Source organism: Vombatus ursinus, unplaced genomic scaffold, assembly GCF_900497805.2.
Source record: "Vombatus ursinus unplaced genomic scaffold, bare-nosed wombat genome assembly UNPS02014778.1, whole genome shotgun sequence".
In the NCBI taxonomy this organism is placed as follows: domain Eukaryota; kingdom Metazoa; phylum Chordata; class Mammalia; order Diprotodontia; family Vombatidae; genus Vombatus; species Vombatus ursinus.
The window spans coordinates 44926818-44950688 of NW_020954556.1; the positions used below are offsets into that span (position 1 = coordinate 44926818).

The window sequence follows — 23871 nt, forward strand, 5'->3', positions numbered from 1 at the left end:
TTACTCAACACTACAGCATGTTCGTCAAGAACCCAAAGACCTTAGGGGCACAAGTATTTCATTTTTTCTTCCCTGCTTTCAGTTGAAGGAAAGGATTTCAGAAGATAATGGCACATTTGGGAAATTGACAAGAGACGGTATTTAGATTTCTGGACAAAATTTCTTGGATGAGATTTGGATTTCTGAACCAGGGCTGAAAATAGTGAGCTCCTAGCCAGGGAAGGAGCACACTTCACAAGGGCTAGTAAGAAGATGTTTGCATTCAGTCTTGCAAATCTAATTGTAGTTTGGGCATGGCACATGCACCCTCCTCTTCCTCCTCTCTGAGTTGACTCAGTCACCCTCAACCCACACTCACATTGGCAGGTCTGGGAGCTTTCCCCAGAGTGAGAGGGAAGGGGCAACCACTAAACATGAAATTTTTACTAACCCATAAAACAGATGCAAAAAAAGTCATAACATTTATGTAAGAGAGGTCAAAAGCAGTAAGAATCAAAACATCACAGTCTACTCATAAATCTGTGTAGATTCTCCCACAATTACAGCTTCCATGGTGGCAGCGAGGGATTGGGGGGGAATTACCATACATTTACATAAAACTAGCAGTGAGGCAGTGAGTAAAGAAATCCATGTGCCAAGGGCACCTCACAACCCTAGACTGTAGATATTTATATCCTTGATCTCTTTAAGGAACAATCACTAACACATATTACCTGTGGGAAAACCAGTTCTCTGTTAGCTGCTTCCCTTACAGGTCTCTCACTTGTCCTGCTGGTATTTTGGGAGAGATCAGGAAAGACTTATCGTAGAAGGTGGTGCTTGAACTGTCTTTTGAAGAAAGAGAAAGATTTGATAAGATGGAGGCATGGGATGGCCTGCTAGGCAAGGCTATTTCCCTGTTTCCCTTGGGGTTCTGAAGCAATGTCAAACTTTTTTATTATATTATTGGCAAGGCACAGAGAAAATATTAGGCTCTTTTAGCAAAAATCGACTGGCAGAGATAGCAATGCCTGTCTTTTCCCCTCTACTTCTTCCTCTCAAACCACTGAAAGCAGTACAGGGCAATACAGGCAAACAACTTCAGAGTTTCCCCTCTCAAGTGTAGATGGTACTAAAGGGTGACATGCCTAGTCAGCTCTTCACACCAAGGACTAATCTTCTTTCCTCCCAATAGCTTCCAGAAACAATAGCCCTCTTGTCCAACCCAATAATCCTTCACATCATCTGCAAAGCCTGCCTGTCTATCGTATACAATTCCTGGAAGCTCCTGAATTCTGTCTTCTGTAAGCAGCTTTCTGTGTCTGTTGTCCTCATTTTCCTCTGACACCTACTGCACTCAGGTTCTCCTCTTCATCTACCTTCTATCTCCAACTGGGCTTAATTGTGGGTATTCCTCAAACTCTACCTTGGGCCCTCTGCTCTCTCTACACTCTCTCACCAGGTGATATCAACAACTCCTATGGGTTCAATCTCACCCCTAGGTAGATGATTCCCAAATCCCTTTATCCAGCCCTATTTTTGAAGTAGATGTCACGTAGGCATCTCAAACTCAACAAGTCAGAAACAGAACTTTCCCCCCAAGTCCTCCCCTCTGTTACTCTCCAGGGCACCACTATCCTTTTAGTCAACCAGGCTCAAAGCCTCAGGTTCATCCTAGATTCCTCACTTACCACCCACATACAATTAGTTGCTATGTTGTGTAAATTCTTTCTCCGTATCTCTCCCAGGCTGACTCCTGCTCATCACTGATACAGCTACCCCATCAGTGCAAGTTCTTCTTTCCTCTCAGCTAGATTGTTGCTTCCTAACTGAACTCCCTGCCTCAAATCTCTCTTCACTCCAATCCATCCTCCACATTGCTGACATGATTTTCCTTCATTGTAGATTCGACTATGTCCCTCTTCTACTCAATACCCACCAGTGTCTCTTTATTGTTTCCAGGACAAAATATGAAGTCCTCTGTTTAGCCTTCAAAGTCTCCTATAATCGGGCTCCAAACTCTTTCCAGCCTCATAATAATCTATGTATATGTATATAATATGTATAGATATATGTATATACTATGTATGGATATATGTATATACTATGTATAATCATAGTAAACTAATTCCCCCTCCATACATTCCTCAATCCAGACAAACTGGCTTTCTCTCTGTGCTCCCGCACTGGCCATCCCCACATGCCTGGAATGCACTTATTGCTCAGTTCCACCTTATAAATTCCCTCTCTTTCTTCACAATGAAGTTCAAGTACTACTTTCTACATGAAGCCCTTCCTGATCTCTTCCGGAAATACTGTCCTCATTCTCAAAACACCTTGTAATTAACATTTTGTGTTTATTTGATTTATTCTGTACATACTTGTATTTGTTGTCTCCCCCCTTAAGATGTTAGCTTCTTGCAAGACTGAACTGTTACATTCATTGTACTTAAATCTTTAGTGCCTAACAAAATGCTTGGAATATAGCAGGTGGTTAATAAATACTTGTTGACTGATCAACATCTATACATAAATGTGCAGAGTATCACTCAATCAACCAACTATTTAGCACTTACCATCTGTCAGACATTATGCTAAGTGCTTGGAATACAAAGAAAAATAAAAAACAGTCCTGCCCTCTAAAGGAGAAGACAACATACATAAATCAGAATGTACAAAATAAATACAATGGATGTGGCAGATAGTCTTGGAGGAGCTGGTACTAGTAGTTGGGGAGACCAGAAAGGCCTCCTGGAGGAAATGGTGCTTGAACTGAGTCTTTTTTTTTTTTTTGGCTAGGCAATGGGGTTAAGTGACTTGCCCAGGGTCACACAGCTAGAACTGAGTCTTAAAGAAAGCCAGGGAGATTAAGAGTCAGAGGTTAGGAGGGAGAACATTCCAGGCATGTGGAATATCCAGTTTAAAGGCATATAGGCAAAGGTGGAGTGTCCTGTGTCGCTGAATCATAGAGTATTTAGAGGAGATTAGAATGTAAGAATATTGGAAAGGTAGGAAGAGGCCAGGTTGGGAAGAACTTTAAATGACAACCTCCTCCTGACTGCCTTTATGTTGGATCCTGGAGGTAAAAGGGATCCAATGAAATGTACTGAACAGAGGGTTGACATCAGGTCTACCCTTTAGGAACAAGAAAAGTTAACTAGAGATCCTAACACAAGGATGCAATTTTCACTTTATATGTATCAATGTGATTTAGTGGGATGAGACCCATAATGGTCATATGGCTTTGGAAGGTAGCAGCTTACTCAAAAGGAACAGAATAAGTAAAGGTAGGACCTGATTGGGGGTGGAAGAGAAATTATATTTCATATAAAGAAGACATGCTCAGATGAGGAAATTCAGGGCAAAAAAAACCATGTTTTATAGTATTTAGGTTAAAAAAAATCAACAAAGGAAGAAATAGAATATTGTCAACAGATTAAGCCAAAGCCAACCCAGACAGAAAGATGATGAACTTGGAAAATACATCATAAACTTAGAGTGGAAGCAAGATAAATGGATAGAAAGATAGATGGATAGAGAGATACAGAGACAGAGAGAATTTATTAAGCACCTACTATGAGCCAGGCACTGGACTAAGCTCTGAGGATACAAATACAAGGGAACAAGTCTGGTGCTGCTTTCAAGGACTTTATGCTCTACTGGAAGAAGACAACACATAAAGGGGTGCTTCCCAGGGTGGAGTCAGTACACAGTGCCACAGTGAGGAGGATGGTGTGGAGGCAGTAGGAGGTCTTGTTCTAAGGATGTTGAAGCAAAAGCTCATCTATCAGAGCTGGGAAACTAAGGGTTGGAATCCCAGGAAGGGAGGCAGTCAGGATGAGGGCAAGAGGAGTCAGAGAAATAAAGTTCAAGGCCAGAGTGCAGATGTACAGTAAGGAGATGGCAGGTGATATAGTAGAGATGGAGGACCTCACTTTTCTGGACATCTGCTAAAACAATCTCACTGTCCAAGGAAGAGCAACTGAAAATTCCCTGGCTTCCTTTAACGATAATACGATCTTTCAAAAGGTGGTGGAAGCAAGGAGAAAATTTTCTATTCTGTACCTGAGTCTCATCAACTAGGAGGAGTGGCTTACTATGATAGAAATAACTGAACTTTAGTTTGGAGTGACTATTATATCTTAGAATTTGTTCTAGAAAAGAGAAAGGTTGAGAATAGCCTGAAAATGCCATAAATTTGGGAAAGGCCAATTTCAAAGGATTCAGATAGGTAGGATTCATTGCCCCAAAATTCTGTAGGGGATATCAGCCCAGAAAGGATGGGAAGCTCTCCAGAATTAAATTTTAAAGGTATAAAAAGAAACTATTTCAATAAGGAGGAATAAGGATAGGAGCTGGCTAAAGAGATCAAGGTAGATGCACAGAAATTTATTTATGAACTTAAGAGTTAAAAAAATATGCAGAATATGGAAATTATAATCAAATCAATAGTACTTCTACTCTTTCCCCTGTGTATTCATTCATTCACTAAGAGCCAGTATAGCTTTATGAAGAAGAGATGATGACAATCTAATCTCATTTCCCTTTTTGACAGAGTTGTTAGTCTTGTAGTATTTTGGGGAGGTTAGAGATGGCATTCTGTAGATAGGTTTTACCTAAATTTTAATAAAATGTTTTATAAAATCTCACATGCTTCTGTGGGAGATTGAACAAGGGAATTTCCTGATCAATATGATGAACTTACAGGACAGCACCTTAGGAAGCAACTTAGTGCACGGATGTGGATGTGCTCACTGGTACTTTGGTGGGAGGACTAAAAACATCTAATTAAATCTCAGTAATTAAAGTTGTCCTCAGGATGAATTGATTGGCTCAGACTTTTGGAAGGACAGACTCTCATGGAAGAACCCGTTCTTTGTGATGAGTTATAAAGAAAGCCAACAGACTACTTTGGGACTTTTTCACTTTGTTTTTTTCAATCAGACTTTCTCCTAAAAGAAGCTGAGAGAACAACCACTGTAGGGTTTTCTTCCCTCTCCCTGCTAACTTGCTCTTTATCATGGCTCTGAAGCAGAAGCACATGTACTTACGCACTGACCCACATGGCCTGAAAAGGAATCTAATCCACTAGCATTTATTAAGCCTTACCATGTGTCAGCAATCATGCTCAGCAAAAAAACTTTCTCTATCCTCAAAGAGCTTACTTGATGAGAAAGACAAAACGTAAATAAATAGGTACCTTCAATATATACACAGAGAAAGTAGAAAGTAGGCTTAAAGAGTTACTACTAGAAGCTAAGGGAACCAAGAAATGCCTCCTGCAGAAGGTGGTGTTTGAGCTGAGTCTTAAGAACAAGATGAAGAAATATAGGTTGGTTAATATTCCATAAGTGGTATTTAGAATTTTTAAGTGTTCTAATCCAAAGAGTAGTTATTCAAAGGTTCCATGTCAACTTAGATAAAGGTCTCCAGTAGAGTTCCCCAGGTACCTGTGCTTGGCTTTATACCATTATCATTTTTATCAGTGACTCAGATTAAGGCATAAGAGTCATGCTTGTCAAATTTGCAGATGACACAAAACTAATTCTTTGGATGATAGTAAGAATTCAAAAAGGTCTTGGCAGAGTAGAACCTCAGGTCAAATGTAAAAAGATGAAATTTTACAGAGATTAATGTTAATTCTTACACTTGGGCTCAAAAAAAGTCAATTTCACAAATATAAAATGAGAGGGAGAGGGTCGTTGGCTAGACATCAATTCCTCTGAAAAGGATCTTGGAACTTTACCAGATTAAAGCTTAATATGAGTTCAAAGCGATATCATGGGCAAAAAAGCTAAGGTAATTTTATGTAGCATTAAGAGAATCATAGAACTTTATCTAAGAGATTGATATCAATGTAAAATAGCATAAACCCAAGCACAGATCCCTGATGCACTGCACTGGAGACCTCCTTTGAAGTTAACATTAAACCATTTGGGTCTAGTCATTATGGCAATTCCAAATCCATCTTATTGTACCTTTATCTATTGTACTTTTATCAACTGCTTTGCTAAAATTTTGGTAAACATCTGCAGAATTCCTCTAATCTACCAATTAAGTAACATGATCAATAATCAATGAAGAAAAAAAACTGGACTATTCTAAGACACCAGGCACAGAATGGCAGGCGCGCGGGGGCAGGGGGGGTATACTCACATCTATAAAACCACAGCCAGATCCATATATAAACATTTATATACTTATACTCTACAGGACTACATGACGCAGCATACACAGAGACAAAAATCTCTTTGCATTAGAGTAAGAGGCTCACTACGGTATAATGTCCAAAGTACGGGGTTAGGAATTGAGAGCTCTGTGGTTCTCATTTACTAGATCCATAATTTTGGGTTTCAAATCTCTGAGCCTCAATCTCTGCATCTATAAAATGGGGACACCTATCCTGACTACCATTTGTCATGAGAATCAAGTGATTTGAAAACTATAACATGTCAAAGAAATAGAAGATATTGTTATTATCTCCTTCCTCAAGTTTCTCATAGCAAGGTACCTGACTCTCTTTAGCCTCTAACATATATGCTTCCTTGTATCATCTAGTAGACTATGCCTTGCCTATACAATAGGTACTTCATAAAACATATTAAAACACCTCCCCAGTCCCTAGGCCTCCAAGTCTGCCCCCTTTTCCCAGCCTTCTAGGATTCTCAGGGGCTGTGGATCCCTTCACTTACAAGCCTGGAAAGAAACCCTTTTCTTCGAGAAGAGGAAGGGGAAGGGAAGAGAAGTTACATTCAAGGTAAGTGAGGGTGCTATCTTTTAGTCCCTGGGACATCTTGCTCCAGTTCAAGGTCCCAGATGTGATTTCAAAGTGCCTTCAAATTCATAACCCTCTTTAATCTTCACCTATCCCTAGTCCACAGATGAGGAAACTGAGGTTCAGAGGAGGGCAGCAGACCTTGATGCTATTTCTCAAGAACACAAAACTAGCCAGTGTCAAGGCAGGAACAAGAAACCAGGTCTCCAGACGTCGTCCAGTTCTCATCCCATGACCCAGGGCTGCTTCCCATAACTGGGACCACTCTGGGCTACCCAGGAACCTGCTTCGAGGAGAGGTGGAGCAAAGTGGGGCGGGGCTGAGAGGGATGAAGCTGAGACACCAGGCAAGGTCCCAGTACGAAGCTGAAACTAGTGATCCCTCGGATTGGGCAGTGCAGGGAGGCCCGACTGAGAACAGACACCCCGGGACAAGAGAAGCCTGGAGCAAAGGAGGCAAGAGAGGAGTCGCTTTCCGGCCCCGACCAGGAAAGGAGTGGAGGAGGGTCCCAGACTGGAGGCGCTGTTCACGCAGCCCAGACTATGGGTGTAAGACTCTGAGCCAGACAATGGGGCGGCCGCTGACTGTAGCGGGGCTGCCCGGGCTGCTACCCGTGCTGCTGCTACTGCTGTTGCCTCCGCCTACGAGAACGCGCTGTCCCGACTTCTGCAGCTGCGGCCCCGACGGCGCCCTGCGCTGCCCCGACGCGGGCCCCGGCTTCTCCAGGCTGTGAGTAACCTCAGCGGGCAGCTGTAAGGTGGGGAGGGAAAGGAAAGGAAAGGGGAGAGGAGGGATGAGGACGTGTCTCATGGTGGAGCTGCCTTGGTCCTTCTGTCCCCATTAGCTTCCCAGAAGTAAAGAACGAGCAGATTTGAGTTCAGAGGACCTGGCACTGACATTTACTCTCTGGGTGACTATGGGCAAGAAAGTCACTTACCCTCCTTGGACCTCAGTTTCCTCCTAGGTAAAATGAGAGCTAGATTAAGACTAGATGACCTTCTAGCTCTAATCCCTGCTTTACTCTGTACCACAACATTCTCCTCTTTGGGGAAGACTAAGACCATGGTAGGTTCCTTCCCAATCTGAGCGATGTGAAACCCTCCCAAATCATTTCACTCCTTTCGCTTGCTCAGGCTTTACCTTTTGAGGAGAGAATCTAGCTTCACCACAACCTCCTCCAACTTTGTGTGCCAGCATATCAGTTAATTGGGGTGGTCGTTGTAAGCACCAACTCAGCTGCACAGGACACTAGGTTCAAACCCTCCTTCTAGTAACTAGGTCCAACTAGCAACTAGGTCCAACTAGTAACTAGTAACTAGGTCCACCTAGGACCTAGGTGGAAAGGAAATATGGGAGGGGGGGCGATAGATAGACTGGGGAGGATATTATTGATTGAAAAAAGCAGAGAAGGTTGGCCACATTTACCGTCCACTTTCTCCAAGGCTAGATGTTGCCATAATCTGTTTGCCCTCAACTCCTTCCTGCTTCAATTCAAGCTCACCTTAATGCACCCTTTCCCCATGGGACCCCTTTCCTCAATGTCTTTGTGATTTCTTTTCCATCTCCTTATTCAAGCCTACTCTCTGAAAATTATTTTTGTAGCATTCATTCACCCTTTTAGAGTGGATTTAAGTCACTAGAAGGTAACTTTTCCCAGCGATATTTTATAGCTTAGCCTAACTATCAGCACAAAAAGAAAGGCTTTGTCCCTATTGAGGGAATTTTGGCATATGTGGAGAAATATTTTAGAGGAGTGGGGGCACAACTGTATTAAATGCAACACCAGATCTCTGCTCCATCCCCCCCCCAAAAAAGTGGGGGAAGGTGTGTATGTTTTAAGTTTAATTTTTAATAAATTGCATCCTCCTCAGATAGGGTAAGGGAGAAATACACTACCCAGTGAATGGCCTTTGGAAGACCTCCTCTTATCTCTTCCAGTTTATATATCATAGATATAATCTAAAGCTTGAAAAGGCCTCAGAAGTTACCTTGGTCAAGACAAACGTGGAAAAAAAAGAAATGCCTTCTTCAACATAGTTAATAAATGGTCATCCACCTTTGCTTAAAGAACCCTCCTCCTCCAGACAGCCCTTCCCACTCTGAGTTAATTCTAATTGTCTCAAAGACTTTTTCCTCCCAATCTCAAGCCTTTATCTGCCTGTTTGCAATTTTCAACCTTGGTGAGTAATGGTGCCCTCTAGGGCCAAACAAAACAAGTCTGATCCTTTTTTCCAGGTGACAACCCTTCAAATCCTTGAGGACTGCTAACATTTCTTCCCCCTAAGACTTCTCCAGGCTAAACATCTCTTGTTCTTTCAACTGATTCTCATATGGCATTAACTCAAGGCCCTTCAGCCTCCTATTTATGCCCACTCTGGACAATGTCCCACTTATCAATCAATTTGATTGATACAAGCATTTATAAAGTGACTACTATGTGTAGCAGGAACTGTGTCAGGAACTGACAACATAAAGACAAAAAATAAAATTAGTCTGAAGCCTAGAGGAATTTGCATTCATTGGGGGTGAGGGGGGTAAGAAGGAGAAAGAGAGAGAGAAAGAGAGAGAGAAAGAGAGAGAGAGAGAGAGAGAGAGAGAGAGAGAGAGAGAGAACGCACATATCTAGGGATAAGGCCTAGACCTCTGATTTTAACAGTATAGGAAACTCCGGGACAGAAAAACCTTTCTTGACCAGTGTACCTTTTCTGATGGGTCTTCTTAGAGAGCATTGCCTAAAGCACTAAGAGATTAAGTGACTTATCCAGGGTCACACAGCCACTCCATTTCAGAGGTGAGGCTTGTTACAAGGTCCTTCTGGCTGTCAGACCAGTTTTCTATCCTCTATACTACATTGACATTTATAAACTTACACATACATTCAAGTTAATTGATGGGAGACAGAGGGTGGCAAGGAAATACTTCACATAGGAGGTGGCATTTGAGCTGAGTTTTATCAATTTCCTTTGAAATCCTGCTTACTAGCTATAGGTGTGACCAGCTCCCTCAAATCCTTTAAAACTCCTTTTTCTCACCTGTAAAATTAAGCTAATAACACTTGGCCTTTTTGTGAATAAAGCCCTTTATAAACTTTAAAGTGATATAGGTATAGATATCTAGGTAAATCTATCAATATAGATAGGCATCTATATAGATTGATTGATCTATTTACAGGCAGGTTTCATCTGTATGGGAATTGGAGAGGCCCTAGGGCTGCCACTGGGGAAGCTAAATCCAGTGGGCATCAGGAGCAGGAATGCCGAATTTTGGGAAGGGATGGAAGCGCATGCAAAGTCTGCAGAAGATTTGGGGGTAGAGGTGGGGGTGGAGTGAAACCAGCCTACCCTTTCTCCTTTTAGCTGGGGCCTAGCTTTGCCCTTGGGAAGGACTTTTGGATGGTGATTGTTCCCATTCAGACTGTCCATCCTCTGTTCCAGTTCACTCCTTCCATGCTTCCAGGGGGTCATTCTTTCCCATTCTGTTACTAGTTCAGGAGTTCTGCTTTTTAATGTCCTGTGGACTCCATTTTCTCTGTGGCATCACTGGGGCTGCTGAATTTCCCACAGTGACAAAATGTACTGCAAAATCTATGACATAAATAAATGAACCACTTTTATTGTTATCCAAGTTCACAAAACAAGCAGCATGGCCCAGGTCTCCTGATTCCCAAACCAGGGTTTTTGCATTATACCCATTGCATTATTTGGGCAGAACAATTATTGGGTTGAAGGATATTGGGAGGGAGGAGGAAGTTCCCCAAGGAGGTATATGTTAGAGAGAAAATACAGTCAAATAACAATATCTCAATAAATCTTTAAGTGTCTTAATCACTTCAGACATGAGTAGAATCAAAGGACCCCAAAAGTTAACAACAATGGGGTGCTAAAAATGTGTTTAGATCAGAATTGCCTATCGTCACTGAGATAGTGATTACTGATTACAAATATTACTGATTACAAGTATTTTAAATAGTAGCTTTCAAGTCTTTGCTTCCCTTTTCATATTTTATTTAAGTTCTAGATATTTGAAATACAAAAAACAGAGTTTAGAGATTCCTCCAGTGTGATACCAAGAAATGGCTTCCCACATTCTAGTTCATTTTAATTAGGGGGGAAAAGGTGAACTTGTAGCTCATAAGAGGCTTGATTTTAAATTTTTCCTTCTTTTCTCATTAGTTCCAGGCAACTAGAGGGAAAGAAAAAAGCTCTCACCTTGCCCATAGTTATATAAAGATCTTTGTCTCTATGACAACAGAAAGGTTGATCTACTTGATATGGAAACAGCTTCTAAAATCTGTTAGTAGGAAAATGCTAATAATAATTATGGCACTTTATTCTTTGCGTGTTGTGCCTATTGAAAGATTAAACTCTTGACTTTATTGGAAGACAATATGATGAATTTTTAGATGGGTAAAAGGTTCCCTGTATGCATTGCTCCATTGTAATGGAATGATGTCAGCCTCCTGACATCATTACTGAATTCTTTTCTCTTCTTTTACCTTCAATTCATTTCATTAACTGAACACCTTCTCTGTACCTAGTCCTGTGCTGAGTACTATGGATAAAACCAAGTGGAGCTTATTTTGGACGCTATGGGAAAAAAAAAAAGGAAACTTACATTTTGGTTTGGGAGACTCATGGAACAATTGAAAAATAGTTACATAGAAAATGTGGTAGATTAGAGCCAGCCAGTCAGGAAGACCTTGCTGCCATTTTGGCCTCTGATATATATTGGCTATGTGACACTGAGCAAATCACTTAAACTTCAATGCCCCCAAGAAACTTGCTAGGACTATAATTTGCACAACGTTGCTAATCTGGCATCTAGTTGGCACAGATCACTGAGCTTGGAGGCAGGAAGTTCTGAGTTCAAGTTTAGCCCAAGACACTAGGCCTTGGGCTAGTCACTTAACCTCTGTTTAACTTAGTTTCCTCTGCTACAAAATGGGGATAATATTAGCACCTACCTCCCAAAGTTGTTATGAGGATCAAATGGGATATTTGTAAAGTGCTTAGCACAGTGCCTGGCACATAGTAGATGCTGTATCAGTGCTAGCTATTGTTATCCATCTGAACCCGTGGAGGGAGTATCCTCTCCAGGAATCTCCCTCATCAATGATGAAAGCACAAGTCTGAACCAAAAAAAAATAGTACAGAACCAAGATGGATGGGGCTAACGCTAAGTAACAAATGAATTTGGAGAAAGGAAATGTCAGATTGGGCTAGAGGAATCAGGGAAGGCTTCAAGGTAGGACATTTACCTGAAAAGGTGGGCAGGCTCCTTCAAGGCTGACGGGATGGAAGGGCATTTCAAGAGGTGGAACAGTAGGAGTTGTGGAGATGGGAATAAGGATGTCACATTCAGAGAGACCATCACAGCTGCTGCAGAGGGTGTCTATCACACAAGTATCTTGCATACCCATAGTAGGTGCTCAATAGTTATTAGGAGGAAAGAGGGAAAAGGGAGGCAAGTGGATTATATACAGGTTATTCTAGCACCCAAAAGCTGTTACTGCAAGCTTATGGTCAAAAAGCCTGAAGTAATTAATAACCCAGAGGAGTATACAAAAGAACGCCATAGCTGTAGTCTCTACCTAACAGAGGTTTTTGATAAAAGACAGAAGTACAGGTACCAGAGAATTATGGGAAGATGGCAGCATGTTAAGACCTAGAAAAGCACAGACCCCCAAAAAAATACTCTAATAAAGCTCCAAAGGTGGGCAGCTATGTGGCACAGTAGATAGAGCACCAGACCTGGAGTCAGGAAGACTCATCTTCCTGACTTCACATTTGGTCTTAGATACTTACTAGCTGTGTGACCCTGGGCAAGTCACTTAACCCTGTTTGCCTCAGTTTCCTCATCTGTAAAATGAGGTGGAGAAGGAAATAGTAAACCACTCCAGTATCTTAGCCAAGAAAATGCAAAATGGGATCGTGAAGAGTCAGACACTACTGAACAACAAAGCTCTAAAAATGCACCAAAAGGAACAATGATAAAAAAAAAACAAAGAGAAATAGCTGAAAGTTTATCCAGCCAATCAGTTCCATCAGTAAGTATTTTTAAGTGCCCAGGATGTGCCAGGATGCTTGGGTTCAAGTCCTATATCAAGTCTAGCACATATTAGCTGTGTGACCATGGGCAAATCACATAAATCCTCAGGTCCCCCAGGTAACTTCCTAAGAAGATAAGGAGGAATTGACACCTGTATCTTTGGAATAACTTTCTGTGCTGAGAACTCACCCTCTTCTTTATCTCCCACATCACACCAATCCTACTCAATCTCTTGAATCTGTTCCCCCCTTTCAACCCACAATGCCATCACTCTAGTCTAGGATCTCAATATATTTAGCATAACACAAAAACCTCCTACCTAACCACTCCTCCCACTTTCTAGGTCTTACTCCACTAATCAGATCCTATTTTCTACTTCCATATTAATCTTTTCATAATACAGCTCTGATCATTTTACCCCCTTGATCAAAAACTTTCAATGGCTCCCCATTACCTTCTGGATTAATGTTCAAACTCCTTAGCTTGGCATTCAAAGCTCTCAAGGCTTTGCACCAATCAATTTTCCCATTTCCCACCACTCTGCTTGACATTTCTTAGTTACATACACTCCAGGCAAAGTGGCAATGGGGCTGTCTATCAAAGGGTCCTGGGGTGAGGAAGAGAGGAGGAGGAAAGAAACCAAAGTGTGTCATTTTTTTGTCTAGGATAAATAGCCTTTCCTTACCTGGATCCCAGACTTGAGCCAACCCAGCCTAGCATTTTGGAGAAAAGCAAATCCAAGAAAATCAAAACACAGGAAGTCAACCTGTCCACACAAACAGATACTTAGACTTCTTTATGAGGCTTCTTATGGGCCTATATCACAAGGTACTTGATATCCTTTAGGGGAAGGAAAAGCCCAGAATGGGGCTGAATCCAATAATACAAAACTTAATAGAGATGAATATAGTCTTACACAGGTTCAAAAACTACTTCACAAGTACAAGATGGGGGAAGAATGACAAGAAAACATGTTGTGAAACAGATCAGAAGGTTGTAGTGGCTCACAAGCTCAATAGGAGTCATAGTATGAGAGGAAAATTTAGATTGCATTAAGAAAAACATGAGAAAAACCATGGCAGTTGGCTAGAAAGCTGGTCTGGGAGACAGGAAGACTCAGGTTAAGGCCTTCCTCTACTACCTTTGTGATCATAGGGCAGCTCACTTTATCTTAGTAACCTCCAACTATTCCAAGATTCCATGTTACAGAAGAGTTCCCATCTACAGAGGAGTTGCACTATATATAATAATGGAAAGAGTTTCTACATTGAGAATTCTCCATCTAAATGAAATCAAGATCCAGGTGAATAAAATCGCCCATTCCTCTTCCTTTCCCACCCCTCCAAACTCCCCTCCAAAAAAGAGAAAGTGCCCTGATGAAGAGACATAATAGATTGTGCTGTATATACTCTGTTCTGATCAGACCAACATGTGAAGTATTATGATCAGTGCGGGTCACACCACTTTTTTGGAAGGACAGGGATTAAACTAGCATCCAAAGCAGGATGATCATGGTCTCTACTGGTCCCAGAAGGCTGATGAAGAGCAGGAAGTAGTAATAACAAAAAGGAAGGTTTAAGTTTTAATGGAAGGAAGAAAAAAAAAACACTTCTTAAAAATTGCAGTTGTCCAAAAGGGAGCTGCCTCTGGAGGTAGTGGGAACCTCTCCCCCTCACACACACACACACACACACACACACACACACACACGTTCAGTATACTGCAGAAGGGATATCCAAGTAGAGGCTGTACTTGATGGGCTCTTCCTTCTCTAAGATTCTGAGATTCTGTACTGTGGCCCATTAACAGGACACTTTAAAGTTGCAGGCAGACTCCCTAAAAATCTCACAGAAAATGCAATAACCATAAAGCCACACAATTGCTTTTCAGCTTTAGACACTTTGTCAACCTAGAGGGATGGCAGCAATGCTGTGCAAAGAATCAGAAGACCAAGGTTGTAGGGCCACCTCTGACCCTTTTGTGGTTGTGTGACCTTGAAGCAAGTTACTAAATCATTCTGGGCCTCATATCCCCATGTAAAGTGAGGCTTCATCTATAAAATAAGGAAGTTGGATTATATAGCATCCCTCAGGTCCTTCTCGGATCGAACATTCTAGTAATCCTTTGGCCACTCTTTTCTTTCCTGACTATTTTTCCTGAATCCCAAAGCAGAAAAGCCAGAGAGATTGTTTTAAGTCCCTGTTCCTCCCCCCACTTTATCTCTGTAGATGCCATCCCTTCTTTGAAAAGAGACAAACGGTAACCTTCAAAAAACTAATCTACCAGGGTACCGCACAAGGATTGTTGTTCAATTGGGTTTCACACATTTCTCAAAATTAGGATTTCTCCCGCCAGGATCCAACAACAGTGAACACAGCCACCTTGACAGCTGGGGAGTGGTTGACTTTTAGACCTGTATTAGGACATAGCATTATTGTTTTGAGTGGGCCTTGGCCATACATGACTCAATTTAAGAAAGCCTTTTAAAATAATAACTGATATTTTTATAGCAAGTCCTTTCCTCACAACAGGCCTGTGAGTTGGGTATAGCTGTTATTATGGATATTCAATGGAGAAGAAAACCGTTTCAGTGACTTGCCCATCCTAGAGCCAGTACCACCAGGTCTCTTGACTCCATGTCCAGTTATGCCATGCTGCCTCTCAAAGTAATTTGTGCCAAGCGTCATATGAATGGGACAAATAATAATAATAACTGTTGACATTTGAGTAGTACTTGGGGGTTTACAAAATGCTTTACATATAAAGTGCTACAGGTATTCAGAGAAAAGAGAGATTACCAGCTGGATAGAAATAAAAGAACTGGGCTTTCAAGGATGAAGTCGCACAGTGACATCCTGATAACACACAATTATCTGATAAGAATAGTTTTCTAGGACTATAAGCTCCCTGAGAGTGAGAACCACATCGTATTCTCCTTTACAGCTTCATCACTGCCCACCCCACTGTCTTGCATGCTATAGGAGCTGAGCAAGTATTTCTGGATGAATTTAAATATAAAGTAAGAGTATTGAATGACACTCCCTGAAAATTCAGAAGCAAACCAGCTTCTGACCCCATTATCCATTTTTTTTCACCAGCCAGTGATATATTAGACAACACTGACCCAGAAAACATAGACAGAGAGACTCTGCTAATGATTCAATAAAAAAAGTAATCATCTTCAGGTACCGGTTGCATGATGGTAATTTCTCTCCAAATTCATCTTCAAACTCATTAATAACTTGTGATGCACTAAGTTGGAGCTAACTTTCACAAAATACAACTCTCCAAAAGTTTTAAGTGTCTGGAAAAAGAGACTTGTAATGAAAGAGCGTCCTGAAGCATATCTGCAGTGTCACTGACATGACAACATAATGATATTCTCTGCTCCTGAAAAATACTTTTGAGAAATCATTACAGTTGATGCAGATGTTCCCCAGGGAGAATTCAACATATAGTTCTATTTACCAGAGTTATTCTTGTCATGTCATATTATTGCTGGAAGAGCTCTAGTTTGCAGGAGAGAAGGGTTGGAATGGTTATTTTGTTTCTTTAAAAATTAGACTTTAAATGGCTCTTTTTGAATGTGCTTGGATGTATTTACCATTTTTCTCTCAGGCTTTTTTTTTTTAATTTAGATGTTGCATAAATGACTTGGAAAAGCTATTATGCAAGAGATCTTGATAGAATGTCTTTGTTCCCATTATAGTGGGGGAATTATCTATACTCTCTTAGGTACTCTAGAAAGACTGTCATGGTTGACAGTCAACTCAATCAACCAAATACAAAAGACAATGAAAGGGTTCTGATTGGCTCAGTTCTTTTTAAACAGAGAGCTTACATGAGCCCCTGCTGCCTGATTGGTTCCCCAGAGGTGAATCAGTGTGTGATTAGCCCTGTTTTACAATTGAGGAAACTGGACCTCAGAGAGGTTCACTGAGTTGATCAAGATTACAGAGGCAGGGCTGAGACTCAAACCACTATTCTTTACCACTGCACCAAGGTGACTTCCCAGCTACTTTCAGGAAAGAATAAGGGTAGAAAGTTTTCTTTTCTTGACTTTATATTTCTCCCTGTTTCACAGGGATTAGTGAGAGATTGTTACTTAGCTACCCAGGAAAGGCTCAGGAAGGAAGAAGAGAAAGAAGGTTTTCTTCAACTCTTGACAGCTTTACTAATGACTAACAGTATGTGCCTGTCACTGAGAATAGAGTTAATGGTTAATTATATGGCCACAACAGCTGTTAGTAGTGCTGTGCCTTATGTATGGAAATAGGGAACATGCCCAGTAGAGAAATTCATCCCCAAGCAATGGGGTTTGTACTCTAGAAGTAACCCTGCTAAGGTTGCCCTTTCTTGGGGGAGGGCAAGGAGGCAGAGAGGAAGGAAGTCTATGGGTATAGGTAAGCTGGACAGCCTCAGGGAAAGCTGCCCCTTCTCTAAACAATTCACTACAATTCAACAAGTTTTCATTTGAGTACCTTCTCTGTGTGCCAGCCCCACTAACTGGGTGCTGAGGAGAGAAGGGAAGGTGCAAAAGGAATAAAATTATACATTAATTCAATTCAATTTAATGAGCATTTATTAAGGACCTACTATGTGCTGAGAACTGTGTTAAGTGCTAAAAATACGATGGCAAGCCACAGTCCCTGCCCTCAAGGAAATACTATTCTATTGACAGGAAACAAGATGTACTCACATAAAAAATACAAATTATATACAAAGTATATCCTCCACATTGTCTCAGCTAGTCATACAATCCAGAACAGACTCTGGCTCCCAGTCCTCCGGTGGCTCATTCTGATCTTTGGAAGTTCTGTAGGTCATAGCCATCTCCAATACTCTTTTTGTCCAAAATCAGGAAAGAGTAAATACAAGAAGCAAAGAAAAGAGGATATGGGCCAAGGGCCCAAAACCTTTCTCCATTTAGAAGTGTCTCTCTCTCTCTGTCACTCCATCTGTGTGTGTGTGTGTGTGTGTGTGTGTGTGTGTCTTTCTCTTTCTGTCTCTCTCTCTCTCTCTCTCTCTCTGTCTCTCTTTCTCTCCCCTGTCTAGTTAGTGCCTTTGGAATGCATCCCAGTTCAGGCTTATTGGCCAATCAAAAGTCTGACTCTTCACCACATGGTGAGATGACTGTAGAACGTCTATACATGCTACAGATAGGGCCCTTCAAACATGCCATCATGCCTTTCTGAAAGTTGACTCCCCAGTGAGCTAGTCAGGTAGGTTGATCATACTGCTCATGCTCTGCAGATGGAGCTTTCATTGGTCAGTCCCCTAATAAATTAACAAAAGACTAGGAGTTCAAGAAAGTATGATAGATGGGTTAGAAAGAATAAGATACCAGTACCAGAAGAAAGGGTCTACAAAAGAGAAGTGGAAGGAACAGAGTGGTAATTAGAGAAAGGAGCTTCAGGGTAGACAGCCCAAGTGAGTTAGAGGGCAGTAGAAGGTTATTCCCTTCACTGTGGCAAAGGTAATGTTGATTAAAGTATCAATTCCTGAGAAAGGGGTGTAAGGAGGAGGGAGTTGGTTAGGAAGAGCCAAGTGGCACAGTAGATAAAATGCGAGGCTTAAGTCAGGAGGATCTGAGTTCAAATCCTATCTCAGGTACTTACTAGCCATGTGACCCTGGTTCAAGTTACTTAACCTCTGTCTGCCTCAGTTGCCTTATCTATAGAATGGGGATAATATTAGCTCCTATTTCCCAAGGTTATGAAGATAAAGCAAGATGATATTTGTAAAGCCTTTGCAAACCTTAAAGTGGCATATAAATTATCCTTTCTAATATCATTACTTACTATTATTAAGTTATCAATCAACAAATATTTGCTGAGAGCCTATAATATGTAACAGTGCTATGGTGGGAGAACATAAATCAATCGTTGTAGGTGCTTAGCAAACGCTTGTTGATTAATTGATTGATTGATCTATGCCTCATGAATTTTACAATTTAGTTAGGGAGATACAATAAAAATATGTGAAATGTTACATAATTACACAAGTGATAAATAACAGGTCAATATAGTAATAGAAGAAATGTCCCCAGACAGTAAATGATGAATCACCCAAAGAATATACTTTAAGAATGAATTTATTGACACCTAATTCCCTAACTTATCATTATAACTTCTCACTCTCAATATTTCTAAAACATTACAAGATTCACAAAGTACTTTCCCTCATGATAACCTATGAATTACGTGGCACCTATCTTATTGTCCTCATTTCACAGAAGAAGAAACAAGCTCAGAAAGGTTAAGTAACTTCCCTAAAATTAAAGCCGAGGGCTCTGACACAGAGAATAAGTCAAAACCACGGACATTTACAATGTTAAATGTTAAGAGAGGAGATCACCATGGGCCAGAGAAAGCTGAAGAAGCTCCTTGGAGGTGGAGTAATACAAGCTGAGTCTTGAAAAATAAAACACAGTCTCCACGCTCTGGAATTTTATAGCGCTCTTGGAGGGCCAAGATGTACACATGTAAAACGACTGGAAAATAATCCATGACAACATGAAATCAGTTGATAAATTAGATGATCCAGACTGACTCATTCTTGATGAAGCCATGTTGATCCTTTGTGGCCATCACATCCTCATGTAGGTTTTCACTAACTATCCCTCTCAAATTTTACCAGGAATTAAAATTGAGCAAAGAGCCTAGAGTTTGCAGACTCTATTCCTTTCCCACTAATCCTACTCAAGTCATCAAGTTTCTATCAAGCATATACTATGTGCCAGGCATGATGCTAACAGCTAAGGCCACAAAGAAAGGCAAAAAGACTCCTTGTCTTCAAAGAGTTTGAAATTGAATAAAGGAGACAACAGGCTAACAAAATGTACATAGGCTATATATACAGGAAAAAATGGAGTCATGTCAGTGGAAGCCATTAGACTTGAGGAGGGCTAGGAAAGGTTTCTTGCAGAATGTGGATTTTGAGATGAGCCTTAAAAGAAGTCAGGGAAGCTAGGAGGCAGAAATGAGGAGGGAAAGCATTTCAGGCATGGGGGGCAGCCAATTAAAAGGCTGCAGAAAAAGGTGGGGAGTGAGGAGATGAAGTGTTGTATTCAAGAAACAACAAATTCTTTCATCTTGGGATGGAATGCCTGGAGATCTGAACTTACCAACAGAAGTTAAGTTCTCTCTTACAGTCTTACTATCTGGGGTTTCACCTCTCTATTAGCCATTTTTGTTGTGTCCTCTCCAGTGCAAAGAGAATATGATGGCAGAAAAAAAACCCAGAACCACAAGGAGAGCTGAGCTGTTCAGGCTTCTCATGATCAAAAGTAATCATTGTCCCATTAACCCTGAATAAAAAGCAGTCTTATTGGCATTTTGATTCTTTTCTTTGCTCTAATATAGGAAAAAAGAAACCTTTTTGTACTGTCCTTAATGTTTTTTTCCCAGCCTCAGTTCATTCTTAGCTTAAATGATCCTGACACTATTCTTAGAGGACCACGTGACTGTTCTGTATTCATCCCATTCCCTGCTCTTCAATATACCTTCCACATGTCTTTAAAATCTAAATTCCCCATGTGTATTTTTAACCTTCTTTTTTAAAATTTTGAGTTCCAAATTCTCTTGTGCTCTCCCACCCTCCCCTACCCATTGAGAAGGCAAGCACATTGCATATAATAATAATTATACATGTGAAGTCATACACAACATATTTCCATGTTAGCCATTTCAAAAAATAAAAATAAAAAGCAAAAAAAAAAACATAAAGAAAGTTTAAAAAGTATGTTTCCAGGGGTAGCTAGGTGGCACAGTGGATAGAGCACCAGCCCTGAAATCAGGAGGACCTGAGTTCAAATCTAGCCTCAGACCAAACACTTGACACTTACTAGCTGTGTGACCCTGGGCAAGTCACTTAACCCCAATTGCCAAAAAAAATATGTTTCCATCCGTACTCAAAGTTTATCAGATCTGTCTGGAGGTAGACAGCGTTTTTAATCATGGATCCTTTGGAACTGACCTGGATCATTGTCTTGATCAGAGTAGCTAAGTCTTGTACAATTGATCATCATTATAACATTGCTGTTATTGGGTACAGTGTTCTCCAGTTCTGCTCACTTCACTTTGGATCACTTCATATAAATCTCAGATTTTTCTGAAATTATCCTGTTCATCATTTCTTATAGCACAGTAGTATTCCATCACAATCATATGCCATAACTTGTCCAGTCATTCCCAATTGATGGCTATCTCCTCAATTTCCATTTCTTTAATACCACAAAAACAGTTGCTATAAATATTTTTGTACATGTAAATCCTTTTTCCTTTTCTTTGATCTCTTTGGGATACAGACCTAGTAGTGATATTGCTAGGCCAAAATGTATGCACAGTTTTATAGCCCTTTGGGCATGGTTCCAAATTATTCTCCAGAATGTTTGGATTAGTTCACAACTCCACCAACAGTGTATTAGTGTACCTGTTTTTCCACAGCCCCTCTGACATTTGTCATTTTTTTCTTTTCAGTCATGTTAGCCAATCTGATAGATGTGAGGTGATACCTCAGAGTTGTTTTACTTTTCATTTTTCTAATCAATAGTGATTTTGAATATTTTTTCTTGTGACTGTTGATGGCTTTGATTTCTTCTTTCTGAAAGCTACCTGTTCGTATCCTTTGACCATTTATCAAATGGATAATTGCTCTTATTTTTATAAATTTGACTCAGTTCTCTTTGGGGATCTTATTCTTAAGAGCTTACCTTTCTTCCTAAACTGACATCCCCTGAAGAATTTTATTCCATGGGAATCCTACCCATCCTTGCTCTGAAACTTTTGAAATTCATTCTCCCCAAAATCTTCAATAAATATTAGACCCAGCCTATATTTCTTCTCCTCAATCACACATTCTATAATAGAGTAACTATTTCTGCCCAAGGTTCCCATCATTTCTGAAAAAGATGGTTACAGAGAAACCTGAGAAGACTTGTATGAACTGATACAGAATGAAGTGAACAGAACCAAGAGAAATGTTTATACAATAACAACACTATAAACACACACACACATACAAACTTTGAAAGACTTAAGAACTCAAATCAAAGCAATGACCAACCATGATTCCAGAGCATCAAAGATAAAGCATACTACCCATCTTCTAAAAGAGAGGTGACAGATTTAGGGTGCAGAATGAGACATTTTTGGACATGGGCAATGGGAAAATTAGTTTTGCTTTTTTGTTTGCATATTTGTTATAAGGATTTGGGTATTTTTCAGAGTAGGGGCATGTGGGAGGGGAACAAAATAGATTTTCATGCATTGAAAAAAATTAAATTAAAATTTAAAAAGAAGAAAAAGCAAAATTAAAGATTTACAACTTTGATTCTCCTTTTGGTGAAGAGGTCCAGAATAGCAGTTCCTCTCATTGCTTCTTTCACCTCTCAAAGAAAGAAATTATCATTTAGGAAAACCAGAAAATTATTAGCTTCTCTGCTTTGAGCAAAGAGGGTGTTCTAACAAATGTCCAAGTAACTGAAGTCCTGCTCATCATCCTGCTCTCCTATGCCTCTGTGGCAAGCCTGTGCTCTGTATCTCAAACTACTAAACTGTTTCTTCTTTCTGTCCAGGTAGTACATAGTATTTACTCTGATGACAACATCACTTCTCTTTCTGCCTTCATTGGACTTTACCCATATGCTGTATTTTGTGCTTCCCTCTCAGGTTCCTAGATTTCCTCATACAAGTATAGTTTCTTAAGATACAATACTACTTCCCCTCTGATCTCTTCTATCCCTTTACCTGCCTGTTTTGTTTTGTTTTGTTTTTGCATAAATTTTTACCTTGAGGAGTCATATTCCAGTCATTTATTTCTCCTCAACAAATCAATGAGTCCTATGAGGCCAAATGTGTCTCTTGCATTAGTATGTAGTTCACATTCCATATTTCCCATATTTTGTGTATTTGTTTATCAGGATAGCTAAGTGAGGCAGTGGAAAAAGGACTATACTTACAGTCAGGAAGACCTGTGTGACTCCAGGCAAGTCACTTAACCTCTGTATGCCTGGATTTCTGCATATGTAAAATGGAGATAACAATAGCACCCACCTCCCAGGGCTGTTGAGAAGATCAAAAGAGATAATATTTATAAAATACTTTGAAAAGGTGGGTTTGTATTTGATCTCATAAGTTGGGAATGACTGATACCTAGGCAAATTGGCACCTAGGCAGCTAGGTAGTACAGTGGATAGAGTGCTAGGCCTGGAGTCAGAAAGATGACAAAGATAAGCATAGGTGATTGGGAAAAAGATGGTGCTTTCAATAGTAACAGAGAAATCTGGAAGAGGGGAGGGGAGAATAATGAATTTTATTTTTGATATGTTGAGTTTGAGATGCCTGTGGGGTATTCAACTTGAAATATCCAATGGGCAGTTAGAGATGCCAGATTGGAGCTCAGGAGAGAGAGGTGGGAATTTATAGATCTGTGAGTCATCTCCACAGAGATAATAATTGAACTGATGATATCACCAAGTGAGAGAATACAGAAAGAAAAAAGAAGACGGCTTAGGACAGAGTCTTGAACCTAAAATTAGTTGGTGGGGGGGGAGGTGATATGGATTTACATCCAGACTGAAGAAAGAGTGTTCTGGCAGGTAGGAGGAGAACCAAGAGACAGCAGTATAATGAAAATACAACATGGAGGAAGTTTCTAGGAAAAGAGAGTGATTGATAGTGTCAAATGCTACAGAGAGGTTAAGAATGATGAAGCCTTAGGAAAGGCCATTAGATTGGGCAATTAAGAGATCATTGGTAACTCTGGAGAGAACAGTTTCAAATACTCCAAGGATCAAAATTGTAATGTTATTTTTACCAGTTCCTTTGAATTAAAACCACAATCTGAAAGCCTTCATAGGCGGTTTCTTGAAGTTCTTCCCTAGAAGGGGCAATAGAGATTCTCTAAGAGGGATTACCCACCTTGCTTAATCTCCAGGGAAGAAGGATAAGGATCTACAGATGCTAAGAGGTAAAAGATCATCTAGTTATAGGAAGAAGAAGAAGAAGGAGGAGGAGGAGGAGAAGAAGAAGAAGAAGAAGAAGAAGAAGAAGAAGAAGAAGAAGAAG

At 40.4% G+C, this 23871-nt stretch overlaps 1 protein-coding gene across 1 annotated transcript in view; it reads left to right on the forward strand.

Annotated features, from left to right (window-relative positions):
* The first annotated feature begins 7322 nt into the window (after nucleotides 1–7322).
* The window catches only part of LOC114045503 (lutropin-choriogonadotropic hormone receptor), an 84545-nt gene continuing 67996 nt past the window's right edge, over nucleotides 7323–23871 (forward strand). Inside the window, exon 1 of the mRNA XM_027865545.1 lies at nucleotides 7323–7483. Within this exon, the coding sequence (XP_027721346.1) occupies nucleotides 7323–7483 (161 nt within the window). The remainder of the gene's footprint in view (nucleotides 7484–23871) is intronic.